Genomic DNA, 18,470 nt, shown 5'->3' with positions numbered 1-18,470 from the left:
CTCGAAGGCGGACCCAGTGCTTTCACAGAAGACTGTTGGGTAGGACTGCTAATGGGACAAGAACAGTTGGCCAACAGTCTGAAATGTTCAGAGCTTGTATCCTGGAAAAAACACTGCAGCCTGCTACGAGTCAAGAATCACGCCCAGATACTCCATCTTATAGGTTGGGGTCAAATCAGACATCTTGAGACCAGGAGCCATCCAAAGTCCTGCAGCTAGCGCATTGTGATCTCCACTTTGTCAGTTTGTAATGAGACTACTCACAGGAGCAGGTCATCCGAGTAACCAGTCAGGGCATTTCTGTTGTCACAGTAACATCAGGACGGGAACACCTTGGAGAATACCCAGGTAGCAGAGGCCAAACTGAAAGGAGATATTCCTTCGCCCTTATTACCGCGGTTGCTGGTAGTAGCCAATAACTTTCTACTAGATCTGCATCAATGTTAGGCATCTCCTCTCCTCCACAGGCAGTATTTCATATTTTCAGCATAAATCAAAACCAGACATCCCATAATGTAAAACTGTATAAAACTTTAATATGGGGTCAAACAATAGAAATGCCACTCACAAAAAAAGTGCCTTTCCTGGCACTAGGTGTATTCAGCTTTATATATTATGAATGGGAATTAAGATGGCAGCCGCATTCCAGCATGTGTTCCAAATACCGGAAGTGACATCAGTGGAAGTTGTGCCATAGGCCCTCGACTAGTTTACCAATAGATCGTGCTCAGAAAGTACCTCCTAATTACGATCCTGAGGACGATCTATTGGTCGAAACTAGTCGAGGAATTATGACAACTTCCGCTGATGTCACTTCCGGGATTTGGAACACATTTGGTCAAGAAGAGAGGAGCGATGGACATCAATGAACGCAAGAGAAAAGAAGATTAAAGTTTAAAGGACACCGCATTAATCTCTATTCAATAATTTCAGTCCCTTTCATACTTTGCATTTTTGTAATCTAATGTCACCCTCTAAAAAACAAGACGCTGCATAGGTAAAAAAGCAGCTCTTTTATGTATTAATTACATTAAATTTTCTCTTTTGGGCATAGTGTTCAACTTCTATTTGAACTGAACCAGAAAAACATTTGTGAGGCCCCGACATTAAGTTATTTCCTGCATTTTAACATATGCAAAATAAAGTAAAGAAACTTTAAAATGCATGAATAAAAACATGTTTTTAAGCACAAAGTGTGACTGGGATCCAGTTACATAGCAAATGTACAATTTTATTAGTGATTCAGCACAAAGAATAAGTTGAAGGACTATGATGCTGGGAACCTTTACAGAACAGCTATCAGTGAAGATTAAAGCATCTGGCTACCTTCAAAACATATCTGATAAGATTAAATCAAATCCCCTTTGATACCATGAGCAGAGCATACGTCACAGAAATTATACAATCTGTCATGTTATTTCTATGACCATTCCTAGAAATCACTAGAAAATCAAGAGCTGCAAGCGGCGCTCCATTTGTGTGCAATACATTAAAACCTTCCTTTGTATTGGTCTATGAGAGTAAGCCTATGTAATTAAATCCAGTTTTTATTAAATAGTCACAATTTTTCCTTACCTTAATGCCTGGCTATGCAGGGGTTCAGTCTCAAGTCCTAGCAGAGGACATTTCCTACCCAGTGCCTTTTTTAAATTTTATAGCCCATTGGGTACAATTCTGCTTCAGGTGTGTGCTGGTATAATATGGTAACGGGCCACAAAAGAATCTTAGTCATACTTGATTTTTACTAGCAATTTTTAATTTTTCCTTTTTAGGTCTTCAGATATTTAGCTTATTTGGGTAAAAGTTTAAAAAAAAAAAAAAAAAAAAAAAAAAGAGCTTTGCCGCCCTCTAGTATAGAGATCCATTTTCAGAGAACATGCACATCCAAACAGTGCATCTGGCATCACGTAGTAGGCATGCCCATGCTGTGCCTGCAGAAAATAGGGTACATAATAAACCTGTCAAGGTATATTTCTGCTTTGCTCCATTTTTAATCTAATTGGTTAAATTAGAAAATTTGATGCAAGGCAAAGCAACAGATTTGCTTTACTATACATTCAATCGGCACTTAGAATATAATTTTGGCCACTGACCAAAGCATTGTTGCTATTGCATGTGTGCAACTGCCTCTTGCCTATGTGTTAGATTAAGGGTGGTTGTCAAACAGCAGCTTAACCATCCATTTTTGTGGACAAACAGCCATGAAAACATGGATATCTGGCAGTTGCATCAATCATAGAAAGATGTCCATTTCATAAGAGACACTGAAATCTCTTATCCACTCTAAAAAGAAAATACACAGATGCGTGCATCTTTATGTGCATCCTCCCTCGTTTCTAAAGCTGAATTCACATTGTTGCATGCCTGTTGATGTGAATGAGCCTATAAAGTTTTCCTTTCATTTACACACTAAACAGCAGTGCATAGATGTGAACCAGCAACACAGGGAATAAGGAGATTTATGTATGGGTTTTGCTGTATCAAAACAGACAAGTGTGAATAGGCCCTTAAGGGGGTAGTCAGCGATGTGAGCATAAACTTTCATGACCAACCAAATTAAAAAAAGATTGTGTAGCAATGTCTCTGGCAGGCTGCCTGACTGAAGCTTTGCATAGCCAGTTTAGCAAAAGAATAGCTCAGAGGTGCTAAGCAGTTTGAACCATGTTACTGTCGCACATTCAAAGAAAAATTTAGATCCTGAATACATTTGAGCGTATTAATTCACATTTATCAAATGAGATGAAATGTGATCATTTTCGGCCGATTTTTTCATTTTAGTTAATATGCCTACATAATTGATCTGCAGGAATGATTACCACAGTTCACAAATTCTGAAAATCAGGATAAAGTAATTGCATGGATCTTGGGAGATAGGGCAAATCTACGTAAATATTCAAGAGACTGTGAGATCTCTAAAAGGTTTAAATTCAGCGATCTCCCTGCAGCATATACTCTACTCTCCTGTACCCTGTTCCTCCAACCTGACCCTCATCTTCTGCACTGAACATAACATGTTCCTCTACACATGCTGTTTTTTTCCTCTGAAATCATAAGTCACTGCGGGGACTCAGCACTGACATAGAGGGTCAGGGAAAGGACCCAGCATACAACTGAGAGCAGAGGCACCTGACACTCCTGGAATCAAGTGACAAAGTGATATCCTGAGGCTACAGAGATGGGGAAAAAAAAAAGGGAGGGGCGGGCAGGAGACATGGACTACCAGAAAAGGAGAGTATATGCTGCCTTACAGAAGATTTGACATGTTTAGGGACTTGACAGGGATTCTTTTAGGAAACCTGAAAATCTAGTACAGCATCTGCATGGCGTTTACATGATTTTGCAAACTAAAAAGCAAAACAGAAAAAAAAATACTGACAAAATTCCAGGCAGGCCTTCAAATGATTGTGTTAGATTGTGTACTGCTTATTGGGACAGGAGTTGATGCAGGTGGTTGTATGCTCTGTAAAAGGGCTGCACAAAAGGCAGCTACTACATAAATAAGACTTTAAAAACAAAAAACAGATTCACTCAGCTCCATAGCAAGGTAATTCAAAATTCAAGAACTGGTTTGCTCACCCCTATTCTTGAATGTAAAGCAATTGACAAATCTGTTGACTAACACTGCAAAGGCAGCTTGCTCAGCTTTTCTTACCTCCCAGTCCAAGTAATCACATACATCTTCAAAGTTTGTAAGCAGAGACACAGAGCAGAATAGCCGTGGCAGCTCATCCCTTGTCATTGGGGGAAAACGGCTATCTTTAAGGGCACTGAAATGATCAAGAAAAAATTATTTGTAAAAAGCTAAATTAAAAAGAAAAAATACATAAAATTAGCAGTAGAAAGTAACTGTAATTCAATAGAACTTACCTATGGGAGAGCTGCTGACAAACATTCTATCATTCATAACATACTATTTAGATAATATGAGAACTGGAGCAAAAATCTGCCTGGCTGCTGTGCATCATGTCTTCTCGCTACAGTCCATCTGAATTGTAACATCTGTGCCTGTGCTCAACTCACAGTATCTGAAGGCACAATTTTTGCATGTCTAGCAGAGGTGCAGCTAAAGACTACAAGCATTCTATTTCAAACTTGATACATCTTAAAAATTGGGAAGCCATTTTTTCATTTACTGCAAGCATACAATAAGCCTACAAGCTCAAACTCCAGGTAACAGTAATAAACACAAAAGAAAATAGGACTAATATACTTGCTTTTTTCTTAGAGTTCATCGAGGGGCACAAGAATTAGACTGTAGAGTTATACTGCCACCCACAGGAAAAACAGACACTGGCAACAGCAAAAAAACACTGAATAACCCTGCCCACAACTGTCCAGGCCCTATTTACAATGGGAATAAAAGCAGGCGTTTGAAGCGCATTTATAACTCTCCCACAACTCCTAGTATAGAACTCCGCAATACTACGGACAGCACACAGTGCTGTTCACATCATCAAAACATGAAAAGTTTGCGTTGCTGAACTTCAAAAATAAAGCTTCATGTAGAGTTTGGAAGGAGTTGAAGCATCTCAACTACTTCTGTTCAAGTCTATGGCAGCGCACCATAAACTCACTGGCATGTGTTTGCAGCAACTTTGCGATGTGCTTGAATCGTGTTTTCTGCTGTGAACAAGGCCGAACTCCATACAAAGAAAAAAAGTTAGGCATCTGCAGTGTTTTTAATGCTAGTCAAACAAGTGTCAAAAAAACGCATAGGGCGTTTGGGGAGTGTTTTTAACCCGCCATTAACACGCATTAAACAGGAAGCAAACTCTATGAGCAACTTACATTAACTCTATAGGCGTGTTTATTAAGCGTCAGTATTTTGAGCAAGTGTGAACAAGGCCTAAGTTTTATAGCAGCGCCATCCAAAAGCAATTCAACAGAGAGTTGTGCAACATAGTAACAAGGTGAACTGGACCAAAAAAAAGAAAGAAAAGTAGGTACAACCTGCAGCTTAAAGAGCTGCTTGAAGGACCTAAGGCCAAAAGCAGGCAACAGATGAGGCCTGAATTTCTATGTGGTATACCACAAGTTTTCCCAGTTTGCTACCAAAGAACAAGAAGCCCTCACAAATCTAGTAGAATGGGCCTTGAAAGAAAGAGGTAGAATCTGATTGTTTAAACCAGAAGTTTGGATGATGGTCTTGTCTGACTCACCTAAAGATGGTCCAGGACACCCTTCTAGAATTAGAAAAGTGAAACAGACTTCCTGAAAGAAACAAAACACATCCAGACAATGGAGGGCATCTTCCTCAAGTGAACTGGAGCCAAATAAAGGGACACAGGAAAAGGTCTGCCATACCATCAAGGAGGCATGTGATAGGCCCCAAATTTATTCAGCAGCAGAGCAACCACCCCAAACATGCAACCAACGTCATTAAGAACTAACTTCAGTGTAAGAAGAACCAGGAGTTTTGGAAGTGATGGTTTGGCTCCCTTACAGCCCTGATCTCAACACTATGGAGTCTGTCTAGGATTACATGAAGGGACAAAAGGATTTGCAGCATTTGCAGTAGCCTGCATCCACAGAAGATTTGTGGTTAGTCCTCCAAAAGAACAACATGTTTTGGAACAACTTACTTGCCCAGTTCCTTTGAAAACGGTGTAGCTAGAAGAACAGACACCTTTTTAAAGGCAAAGGGTGGTCACACCAAATATGGATTTGATTTGGATTTCTCTGTTAATTTACTTTCCATTTTAAGTTATAAAAAAAAAAAACCAAAAAAAAAACCGATTAATTCTATTTCTGAAAGCATTCTTAATTTACAGAATTTTTGCACATTACTGTAAATTGTGGTCTTCATTGTGAAATATAAAAGATTTTAGGTTTCTATGTCATATTGTAAAACCTGCTGCTATATGTGATTGTTAATGACTTAATTGTAAAATAAATCTTAAATTTATTTTTCTGTTTCCATAGTCCATACTTTCACACAATTTTATTATGCATTAAAAATTTCTGCATAGAGCAGGAATTCAGTAGCTAATTGGGTCAGTGCAATTACATTTAATCATTTATTTATAGTGGAGGCATTGTCCTATTGATCGATTAAATAATATTGCTGACCTAGTAATATTAAAGGCTAGGATTTTAGGTTTTAAAAACAAACATGTCATACTTACCTGCTCTGTGCAATGGTTTGGCACAGAGCAGCATAGATCCTCTTCTTCTCAGGTCAAGTAGACACACAGATCAAGAGCGAGCAGACACTGTGTGCCACCAGAGCATACAGCTTGCAATGGGGACACAATAAGAGGAGGAGTGAAGATTGTCGGTGGGGGAAACGAGAAGGATGATCGGGACTGTTCTGTGCAGTACCATTGCACAAAGCAGGCGAGTATAACATGTTTGTTATTGTAACAAAAAAAAAAAAAAAATTCAGCCTTTAGTAATGCTTTAAGTAGTGGAATTATATGGATTTTTGGAAAATAAGGATATTGTTTAAGAAAGAAGTGCAGATTTTGAAAAAAAAAAAAAAAAAAAAAAAAAAATCATAAAAATACTCATCTAGTTGGATGTAGCATCGATCCAATGCTACATCTGTCCCCCCCCCTGCCTCCCCAGAGGCTCAGCCAGTCAGGCATCTGGGTGGACCCTGACATTAAGTTGGGATCCCTCCAGAGTCTATACCAGCTAAGTGACATCAGCGGACTTCAACCAGATGTTGGCTGAATATGGGTCACAGGAGTGCAGAACGAAGTGCACTAATGTGACCTACATGAGATGTAGGGCCAAAAGAGCTTTGGTCCTACTTCAATTGAACTTTAAGGGTAAAAACCCAAACTAATTTCCTAACTGCCCAGATGGACTAACAATACCAAAGGCAGTGAGTTGGTCTGAAATAAGGTTCCAGCCAGTACCGCGTCTTCTAAAAACACTTAATGGCTACAGATAATTTCAGGAAAGAATCATTTAGAAGCAAAGCGGGAAAGTACTGCACTGAGATCATAGTAAACATCTGCATTAGGATAGGTGTGCTGCTTAGGAACAACTTCACAAAATACACAGCAGCTTTGTAATCAGCTGGAGGTGGGTTTAAAACCAGACTCCAGAAGCACAATTTGATTACACTTGTTGTAGTCTGCATCTATACGGCTCCTTGAGTCCAGAAAATCTGTGGATGTAACACGTGGTGGCTGCTGAACAGTGATGTGCCTGACAAAACACAAGCTACAATAGAAATCAAACGTTTTGGAAGCTGGGTTTGAACTAGGACTCCCTTAAGTCTGCTAAGCAGGATTGTAGTTATATTCACTGATCCACGTAGACCCTTTTAAACTTCAGAGTAGGATTTGATCTACTAACAGGAAGCAGAGCAACGCTTTGCATTCTCATTGGATACGAGCTGTTACAGATGAACCAATCAGTAACAATGCCTGTCTTTTACTTAAGCTGTGAGGAGAACATTTAACGATCAGCACACGTAGAAGATACTTGCCAGGCTCTCTATCTAGCATAGGGAAAATAACTGGTAGGAAATTCCATGGGTTCTCATTAACCCAAATGTTCAGGGGAGTTTTCACGCCCTTTTGAATAGGGCTTTATTACCAGTTTAGGGAGGAGGAAAAAAAGATTTAATTGCCATAGTAAGCCCAAGTAAGAATAAAGAGGGCTCCCCCCATGTGACAAACTTGTAAACTACATAAAGTATAAAGCAAGCTCATAACCAAAAGGCATTTTTGTTAAAGTTTTTTCTGGTGCAAATGTTCTCAGTATCAAAGACAGGAAACTAACTAGGCATAAGCCTGTAGGTACAACAGGGTTGCAGACAGGAACAGAAAAACTGCCTCAGCTCTGGACCATGAATATATTTTACATTTGGCCCAAAGGTACCAGTAGATAACTGGAATATCTTCCAAAAATTCTGGGCTATTGCAAGAACACCAATATAACTTGGGAAAACCTATGCTTGTTGGCTGACTGGAGACTTGCAAAATATAATATTCAGCAAGAATTTACCTGTAGCTAATGATATAAGAAATCTACAAATAAAAGGGAACTGCAGAACTGAACTCTCCTAAAAGACATCAGCAAAAAAACTGGGGCATGATTTTTTTGGGTAGGGTTCTTCTGTGCTCACTAGCTTTTTTCGCAGTGTTCATTTTTCCCCGTAGGCAGCAGTATAACCTGACAATCTGAAGAACTCCTGGGCTCCCCAATGGACAAGAAAGAAATATTTTAATTCAGAATTATGAGCACATGGCTTGAAAATAAAAATGGCAATCAGGTATAGGTCCCTGGGTTAAGTGCATCATACACAAAATTCAGTGAAGTTTACTAATAGTGCACCCTTTTCAACAACACGTTTGAACTGGCAGCTTGGGGTGCAACTGGAAAGTCTGCTGCTGTAAATGTGCTTACCTGTTGCTGTGCAGATCCCCTAGTATATTCTTACCCACACATATGTCAGTCAAAGTTATGGGTTAAGTAAATGCAAGCAGTTTGGTACGGCTGCTCCTTACAGTCACACAGACATTCAGTGAGATGCAGGTAAGCTAACTCAAAATACAACAAAAATGTCTTAAACATGTTTTTTTCCCCACTCAGAAAATGAACCAACAGTTAAAAGATATACATTTATGCCTGTCCTAACCCCACCCATTAACATCCATCCTAATCTCCGTAGTACATGCAGCAGTGGAAATCATTGCAAATATCGCTTTCCAAGTTAAGCTTTAAGTTGGCCAAACCAAACAGCACCACAGTCATTACTCAAAATAACACTTTGCATTTTTTTTTTTGTTGAGCTGCCAAGAGAAATATTATTTAGCCACTGACCTATTTAAACTTTATATAAAATAGTGTTTTTAAAATTTGCAAGTGAACACACCAAAGAATAGCCGTTTTGCAAACAATTTGTATGTTTAATGCATATTAGACCTTGCTATGTAAATCCTGATTCTCTTCTCTAGATGGCTGTACACGTTCTTTTGTACTCTACCAAACACAGTTATTAGATATAAAGTCCAGGGTTACAAATATCTTGAACAAAGTTAACTACCGGGTTAGTTTTCAGAACCAATGAAAAGCTGTATACAATTTACAAGAAAATATTTTAATATGGTAGGGAAAAGTGAACAGTAACATGCTAAAGCAGGTGTAAGAAACCTTTTGAAACTATGATATCCCCCCCTCCCCAAGAAGCATGTGCTTTGTCCAAAAACTGAATGCAAATCCCCTAAAGTCAAGTCTAACATCTTCACTTATGTGATAAATTTTTCCTTCTTCCCTTTAAAAATATTAAGCTCTCACCAGATATTTTGACCCCAAAAAATCAATCAGTGAGTCATGCAATGCTTGATGAAATAACTAGATTCTCCAGATCAGTGCTCCTCCTTCATTCCTTCCTTATAAATCCTCCATGGAGTATTCCCAAAAGAAACTATATAATGCAGTGTATTTAAAAAAAAAACAAAACAAAAAAAACCCACATCTCATACCTCAAACTGCAATTGTGAACGTATTCAAGTCACCCTGCAAATTTTTTACATTGTGTTACACACCACATGCAGATGGTGGGATGGGGAATAAAGTGGATGCCTTTGCCTGTGTGCTGAGAAATCTATACTAAGGAGCCTAGTGTGCCAAGCAATGATTCTAAGAAATAAAGCTTGCCAATTATATAAAACAAAATGTCCACATCACATTCCTAATCAACAAAAGGTATAGTTAGTAAACTGTATTATAAACTAGATTCTACAATAACTCTCAGCATTGGTGTCCGTGACCACAATAACATACCATACTCAACTTTAGACTTTCATCAAAAGGAATAGCAAGAATGAGGGATAATGCAGCGAGCACAATGGCAAACAGTGGGTATGGCTACAAAAGGCTGAATATTTGGTATGGTTTAAAAGGGGGCATGGTTAGAGCATGTTCTTTAGTAACCAGCAACTGTTTGGAACCTGTTCTCTGGACACCTTCTCAAGCAATTCTGTCTCTCCAGCCTGTGTCCCCTTTGAATTCTCTTCACTCTAGTAGAGGCAATAGCCCTCTCCTGTGTGTATGCATAGTTAATGTCCTCTTTCTGCAGCCTCATCCTTGTCTAACTATACTTTCTGCTCACTCCTGCACCGCTCTCCTCAGGCACTCCATCAGCTTAGCTCCCAGTCCCCGGATATTACCTTGCAGAACCACAGGCTGGGGACAGGTCCAGCAGATCAGTCACGCTGTGGCTCACTACTGGCTTGTCAATCAAATGGCAGGAGGAGACAAGCAGCTGGAGTACATTGGCCAGGAGATCTACTCAGGAATGCGGTCCTGCGTTCACGCTCACTGAATGCCACTATTGGAACAATGCAGAGCAGTGCACCCAGGCAGCAGGGGACAAAACACACACCAGCAAATTTTTTTTTCTTCTTTTGTTGGGTGGAGCAGACCCAACCGGGATTGAACCTGCAACTCGTAGGGCACACAGATGCTCCTGGACAGACACACTTCAGTCTCCCTCTGAAAAGCTCGCCTGGCTCTACTGCCCAGGGTAAAGCACCAGAAATTGCCCCAATTTCCCACAGTACCAGCAAAGGCGCAATCAGCAAAGAAACAAAAAGGGAAAATGCCCATTAGAAACATGGCTGAGCCACAGATCTCCAAAGCACCCCCATCTGAGCCCTGTCCCTACAGTCCCACCCATAAGTGATGGGGACTGAGTAGAGCTGCTTCCAGCTCATTGGCACAGCACCCACGGAAGTGACTGAAGGGCGGGCACCCACAGCCAAAATGGCAGACGCAATCTTTTGGTCACATGTGCCCCAATAAAACGTTTAAAATCACTGGCTGCCCGGCCCCGGATGGGGCATGTCGCAGCCTACCAAGCTAGCAGTCTATCCACTCATCATCCAGCCTGACTGTTGATAGAAGATCTCAGCAGGAAAAAGAAAAAAAGAAAAAAAAGCGATGGGCCCAGAATTCCTAGCATAAAATCAGGTCCGTACTCCTGCAGACATTAAGCAGAATGAATGGGTTGCCTATAGCAGAAAGTGTTTTATGCCCAGAGAGGTCAGCCCATAGGAGGTGCCTAATTTTTTTTCTGCCTAGTGTTCTATTCCATAGGTGGGACAATAAAACTCTGTTTGGTCATGGATTATTAAGGCAGGCTGTGTCAGTCGTTGTACGTAAGAGAAAGTTGAGCTATTTCCTGCAGATAGTTGTGGTTTGTAATGCGATCAGGTGCTTTTAGGTGCGTCAGTGTTTTCAGACTTTTTTTCATTGAATACCCCATTCCTGGGGGGATATTGTACCTTATGCACCTCCTCTTCCTCTTTATGGGTAGTTTTCTGAGCAAAGAAATGGAACTGTGCAACTGAAATGGAGAGCAGAGCAAAGCCGATGCTTACCATCTCGTGCCTGCTTAAGAGAAGATTGAGGGGAAGAGGCGCAAAGGAAGTGAAGATGGGTACATCGCCCAGCACCCCAATATCTAACTACAGCTTATTTTGTGCTGATGTATTAGGAAATTAGAACCTCTCTTGATAAATTTTACAACTTTACCAAAAGGTCAATGTCCATCTTTGACAACTCACTATTTATAGACCACATCTGCAAAGAATGAACACCAACATATGGATGAATGAGAACAAACAAAATAAATATTAACATTTCAGGAAGAAAAGGGTTAGTGCTTAGTTTTCTGCAGCAAAACGCAATGTACATTTAGCTGCAGATAAGAATTAAAAGTCAACACTAGATGCAGCACTTTTCTTCTTTTCCTAAACACCGCTAAATTGTATGCAACTAAATGCTAATTGTTATGTATGAATATCATGAATACTTTACTTTGTGTAAGTCAAGCTGCTTAAAAAAAATAAAAAATAAAAAAAGTATTCTAAAAACGTAGCCAAATTAAATTCAGATGACCATGCAAATGTAGCCTTAACTGCATATAATGTGTGTTTTTAATCAAGTTTGGAATGGCATATGCAATTTGACTTCTTCCTTTGCTGTATCCCTTTTCGTGGACCTCTAGATTGGGCAAACAGCACATATGACTTTTCTATAATATAGTTAAGGTCCATCTTTACCAGCAAGTTTCTCTATATAGAGGATGATTTTGAAACAAGGAATGAAGTTTGGGGAAACTGTGGAAATTTGCATTTGCGCGAACAATGTGTGGACCAGGGGCGAACTGACAACTCATGGGGCCCCCGGGGCAATAGGGGTTCATGGGGCCCGTGTCCTCGCCCACATTCAAACCACACCCAAAAAAGCCTATGAAAGGTACCAGGGGAATCTCATGGGGCCCCCTACTGACCCCGGGCAGAATGGTCAGTCCACCCCTGGTGTGGACTTGTAGATACAAAAATGTAATATATCACAGCTTACCAATTCTTAGATTAATGGCTGCATTAATTTTTAGGCCATTTTCCTCTCCCTTTATCTTTAAGTGGTGACCTAGCCAGTAAGTCATTTCTTTCCAAATAAGTATTTTATTGAAATATGAAAGGCATATCAAGTCATATACAGATACGCAGCACAGACCGCGCATAGACATCTTGCATGTACTCCCGTAACGCAGATGGGTTATAAGATGTTTGTTTAAAGTGCGATTCATCTCGAGGCAAAATATCATAATATAACAAATGAATAATACAAACCAGCAGATATAATGATTATAGTAGGTAAACTAGATAAGTATTATGGACAATGATCCACTGGGTAGGGAGTTCTCAGATAACAGGACAATGAAGCGCAAGGCAGAAATATCATCTGAAGGCGTGTATGTCATATGCGTCCGTATCTGGAAAATGTAGCTTACTTTTTGTAAAGAATAGTCACACCTGTATGTGAATAGATGCTCTGTTCCTTATGGAAGATATGATTAGTTAGGGTATGAAAAAGGTGTGAGATAAATAGATAGGTCGTGGTCAATGATTAGATAATTGCAGCTAAACCAATCACATCATTAGATATTGGTCAAACTAACAGACTCTACATCTGATTTAAGATACAGTCCGGTTAGACTCAATCCATGGTGTAATTCCTGAGGTAAAAGCCTTAAAGGTATTCCGTGCCACCAAATCTCATTCATTGAAATGCGATAAATATTAGTAGTTTGGAAATTATTCCAACAAGCCCGAGTCTTCCTGAATCTCTCGGGGTGTTCCCTTGCCACTGAAATCAGTTCCTCCATCTCCGCAATCCTGATGACCCTAAGAAACCACACTTGCACAGTGGGGACATGTTCTGATCGCCAGTGGACAGGAATACACTGTTTTGCCATGTTTATCATATGCAAGGCAAGCGACTTACGATAAGTCCTAAAAGGAATGGAGCAAAAATTGTGCGGGGGAGAGGTCTAGGGTGTATGTAGTTACTTGTGTGATTATGTCTCGAACTTTTCCCCAGAAGGGCTGTAGCAGCGGACAATCCCACCATATATGTAGGAGTGTACCTGTTGCCCGGTGACATCTCCAGCATAAATCCGAAATGTTAGGATCAAATTTATGAAGCAGGGACAGAACTCTGTACCATCTGGAATATAATTTATAGTTGTTTTCTTGCGTAGAGACACATATGGAACCTTTAAGCATGTGTTCATAAATGTGGTCCCAGTCCTCTGGCGATAATGGAAGTTGTAGGTCGAGTAACCAGGCCTCACAGTCCTTCCGAGATTGAAATGTAATGGTGTTGGTGTTTTCAAGATAGGAGTAGAGCTTAGATATAACATGTCTCTGGGAGAAGTCTGTAAAGCAAAGTTTCTCAAATGGGGTAAGTGGCCTTGAATAATCTTTTAGATGTGGGGAGCTTTGTATAAAGTGGTGGAGTTGTCTATACATCCATGGCGTCAGGATCAGGGATGGCCATGTCTTTGTAATGTCGTCTCTAAGAACTTTGTTTCTTTAAAAAGTTGATGTACTTTCAGATTATCTGCATGGTTATATCCGGCGAGAAAGGCTTGAGACATACCTGGTAGAAAGTCCGGATTGATTTTAATCTGAGTTAGAGGGCCCGGTGAGGAAGAGGGCTCTTTTTTCTGGATTAACTGATGGCAACAGAATAAAGTGGGGCCTATGAGAGGGTGTTCCCAGAACTCAGAAGGAATGTGAGAGATTTTCAGCCAAGGGGAAGTGGCAAGCGGTATCTTCGAGAACTCAGTCGCCACACCAACCCAAGCCTTACGATTGTGGTTCGTAGTCCAATATACTATTCTTGCTAGGTGACAAGACCTGTAGTAGCGGGTAATATCAGGTAATCCAATACCTCCACTCTTCTTGGGCATGGTACGTTAGGCAAAGCTAATTCTTGGGCGTTTATTATACCAAAGAAAAGAGGTACAGAGCGTTTTATAGGATTTAAAGAAGGAATTCGGTAATTTAATTGGTATCGTTTGCAGTAGATACAATATTCTAGGGAGCACGTTCATCTTGAGGATAGCTGCTCTACCAAACCAGGAGAACCAAGGTTTGTTCCATGTCTGAAGGTCTTTGGTGATACTACGCAAGAGGGGTAAGAAGTTTTTAGCATAGAGTTCTGTAAGGGGAGTTGGTAATTGGATTCCCAAATAAGCCTCAGACTGCCAGGTAAAAGGAAAATTTGATTTCGCTTGTCTAATCATATCTTGGGTTAATGAGACATTAAGGGCTTGGGATTTAGAAAAGTTGATTTTAAAGTTAGCCAAATACTGAAACAATTTGAAATCTTGTAGCAGATTAGGTAACGTGATACGTGGGTCTGTTAGGAAAAGTAATATGTCGTCAGCCACGGCCGCTATTTTCTGAATTTTGCCACTGATCAAAAACCCCTTGATGCTGTCATTCTGTTTAATGCAATTCAACAAAGGTTCCAATGTAAGAATAAATAGAAGGGGGGATAATTGACATCCCTGTCTGGTCCCATTGCCTATCAAAAATGGATCTGAAAAGAGACCATTAACTCGCACTTTAGCCATGGGAGTTGTATATAGAGACATGATAAATGTCAGAAAACGCGAGGCAGTCCCAGGCCAGTCAAAACGGCCTCCATGTAGTCCCATGCTAGTCTGTCAAAAAGAAAGTCATATTTCAACTTCGTTTAACAAATCAAACTGTCCAGCAAAAGCTGCAGTTAGAGGGTTGAGACAAACCATTGACTTTGACAGAGGTGCTTACAACAGTCAGCTTTTATTCATTTATGGCATTCTGCTTTGTTACTGAAATCCATTTAAATGTACTAAAGCATCGAATACCTTCTAACCACTAAAGTGTAATCAACCAACCCTTGCAGTGTGGAGAAGCTTTTACTTGATCCTCCACTCCTCTGGCAGATGGCACTGATGATTGACTGTCCCTCAGCATCCATATGCCCAATGCAGGTCTATGGACCCTGCATTGATCTTCACGCAGAGAAGATTGCTGGAGCATGAGGGAGATGAGGTTCTGGGGACCAGTCAAGCTGCAGGAGTGGAAGGTCTGGTAAGTAAATCATCTATTGTTCCCCTAGACCTAAGCGAGCAATAAAACCTTGCAATCAACCCTTGCAACACAGGCACTAGCCTCACTGTAAGATCATATTCTAGTTACCTGGACTTTTCAGACACTGCTCAAAAAATTAAAGGAACACTTTGAAAACACATCAGATCTCAATGGAGAAAAATATCATGCTGGATATCTATACTGATTTGGACTGGGTAATGTGTTAGGAACGTAAGGATGCCCCATTGTTTGATGGAAATGAAAATGATCAACCTACAGAGGACTGAATTCAAAGACACCCTGAAAATCAAAGTGAAAAAATTATGCAGCAGCCTAATCCATTTTGCTAAAATTTAATTGCAGCAACTCAAAATGGTATTCAGTAGTTTGTATGGCCTCCACGTGCTTGTATGCATGCCTGACAATGTTGGGGCATGGTAAATGAGACGATGGTGTCCTGGGGTATTTCCTACCAGATCTGGACCAGGGCATCATTGAGCTCCTGGACAGTCTGAGGTGCAACCTGGCGGTGTCGGATGGACCAAAACATGATATCCCAGAGGTGTTCGATTGGATTTAGGTCAGGCGAGGGGGGGGTCATTCAATGGTATCAATGCCTAAATCCTCCAGGAACTGCCTGCATACTTCCGCCACATGAGGCCAGGCATTGTCATGCACGAGGAGGAACCCAGGACACACTGCACCAGCGTAGAGTCTGACAATGGGTCCAAGGATTACATCCCGATACCTAATGGCAGTCAGGGTGCCATTGTTTAGCCTTCAGAGATCTGTGTGTCCCTCCATGGATATGCCTCCCCAGACCATCACTTATCCACCAACAAAACGGTCATTCTGAACGATGTTAAAGGCAGCATAACATTTTCCGCGGCTTCTCCAGACCCTTTCACGTCTGTCACATGTGCTCAGAGTGAACCTGCTCTCATCTATGAAAAGCACAGGGCGCCAGTGGTGGAACAGCCAATTCTGGTATTCAATGGCAAATGCCAATCGAGCTCTATGGTGTCGGGCAGTGAGCACAGGGCCCACTAGAGGACATCGGACCATCAGGCCACTCTAATGAAATCGGTTTCTGATTGTTTGGTCAGAGACATTCAATGCCAGTGGCCTGCTGGAGGTCATTTTGTAGGGCTCTGGCAGTGTGCATCCTGTTCCTCTTTGCAAAATGGAGCAGATAGCGGTCCTGCTGATGGGTTAAAGACCTTCTACAGCCCTGACCAGCTCTCCTAGAGTAACTGCCTGTCTCCTGGAATCCCCTCCATGTTCTTGAGACTGTACGGGTCCAGATATCGCCTCATGCTACCAGTAATGACACTGACCCTAGCCAAATGCAAAAACTAGCAAAAAACAGTCAGAAAAGACAAGAAGGGAAAAATGTCAGTGGCCTCCACCTGTAAAACCATTACTTATTTTGGGGGTAGTCTCACTGTTGCCCATCTAGTACACCTGTTAATTTCATTAACACCAAAGCAGCTGAAACTGATTAACAACCCCCTCTAATAATTAACTGACCAGATCAATATCCCAGGAGTTTAATTGACTTGATGCTATACCTTGATTAAAAAGTGTTGCTTTCATTTTTTTTGAGCAGTGTAGAACGTAGTACTCAGAAATGGCTATTCCATCTGACCATCAAACTTTCCCTTACCAAGGTTATTAGGGGTGACCGTTCATGCCAGTTTATCTCAGCTATAAATTGACATTTCATTGCTTTAGGTAAACAAGTAACTTAAACTTTTGCTTATATTTAGCTGATGGTGAACAATCGGAAACTTTACATGCAATATATTTTCTATCAGAATAAAGATTCTGGTGCATCAGCATAGCTTAAAACTTGCATTATGCAATCTCATCTAGAAGGAACAAATCCACATGTAATCACCTGTGACCACCTCAGGATTCAGAAGACAAAGTTGCAGAAGTAAACAAGTCTTTTTAATCCTTTTGCCTATTATGAGTACCTGTCACTCCCTAAGCACCATCACAAGGGAGATGGTTAAAAAAAAAAAAAAAATTATACAGCAGGTAAAATAAGTATTAAACACGTCACCATTTTTCTAGGTAAATATATTTCTAAAGGTGCCATTGACATTAAATTTTCACCACATGTCGGTAACAGCCCATGCGATCCATACAAAAAAAAAAAACAAAAACAAATAAGTTCAGAAAGTAATTTAAGTGTAATAAAATGGAATGAAACGGAAAAAAAATTGAACATGAAGAAAGGGAGGTGCAAAAAAGCATGGAAAGCCAAGACAACAGCTGAAATCTATCAGTTAGAAAGCAATCCTGCCCCTTGTCAGTGTAAATTAATATCAGCTGGTTCAGTCTCAACTGATGGCCTATAAAAAGGAGTCTCATTACCAAGGTGTCATAGAAGAAACAGCTCACGATGGGTAAAAGCAACAAGCTCGTTCAAGACCTTCACAACCTTATTGTTGCAAAACATACCGATGGCATTGGTTACAGAAGGATTTCTAAACTTCTGAATGTTCCAGCGAGTACTGTTGGGGCCATAATCTGGAAGTGGAAAGAACATTATTTCACCATAAACAGGCCACAACCAGGTGCTCCTCACAAGATTTCTGATGGAGTGAAAAGAAATATCAGAAGAGTTGCCCAAGAGCCAAGGACCACTTGTAGAGAGCTTCAGAAAGATCTGGAATAAGGAGTTACAATTGTTTCAAAGAAGACACTAAGTAATGCACTCAACCGCCATGGCCTGTATGCACGCTCAGCTTGCAAGACTCCATTGCTGAAGAAAAAGCATGCTGAAGCTCATTTAAAGTTTGCTGCACAACATGTAGACAAGCCTGTGAAATATTGGGAGAATATAGTCTAGTCGGATGAGACCAAAATTGAACTCTTTGGATGCCATAATACATACCATATTTGGAGGTCAAATGGCACTGCACATCACCCCAAAAACACCATACCAACAGTGAAGTTTGGAGGTGAGAACATCATGGTGTGGGGCTGTATTTCAGCATACAGTACTGGAAAAATTTATATCATTGGAGGAAGGATAAATGGAAAAATGTACCAAGACATTCTTTT

The 18,470-nt window shown here is 40.5% G+C and overlaps 1 protein-coding gene across 1 annotated transcript in view; it reads right to left on the bottom strand.

Annotated features, from left to right (window-relative positions):
- Positions 1 to 18,470, bottom strand: part of AMMECR1 (AMMECR nuclear protein 1) — a 218,086-nt gene that overhangs the window by 65,317 nt on the left and 134,299 nt on the right. The window contains exon 4 of the mRNA XM_089678269.1: positions 3,653 to 3,767. Within this exon, the coding sequence (XP_089534395.1) occupies positions 3,653 to 3,767 (115 nt within the window). The remainder of the gene's footprint in view (positions 1 to 3,652; positions 3,768 to 18,470) is intronic.

The sequence above is a fragment of the Staurois parvus genome, unplaced genomic scaffold (genome assembly GCF_062004578.1).
Source record: "Staurois parvus isolate SC_StPar_1 unplaced genomic scaffold, SC_StPar_1.0 ptg000202l, whole genome shotgun sequence".
Lineage (NCBI taxonomy): Eukaryota > Metazoa > Chordata > Amphibia > Anura > Ranidae > Staurois > Staurois parvus.
Note: the sequence above shows the minus strand (reverse complement) of the source record. Positions and strands in the feature narration are given on the sequence as shown.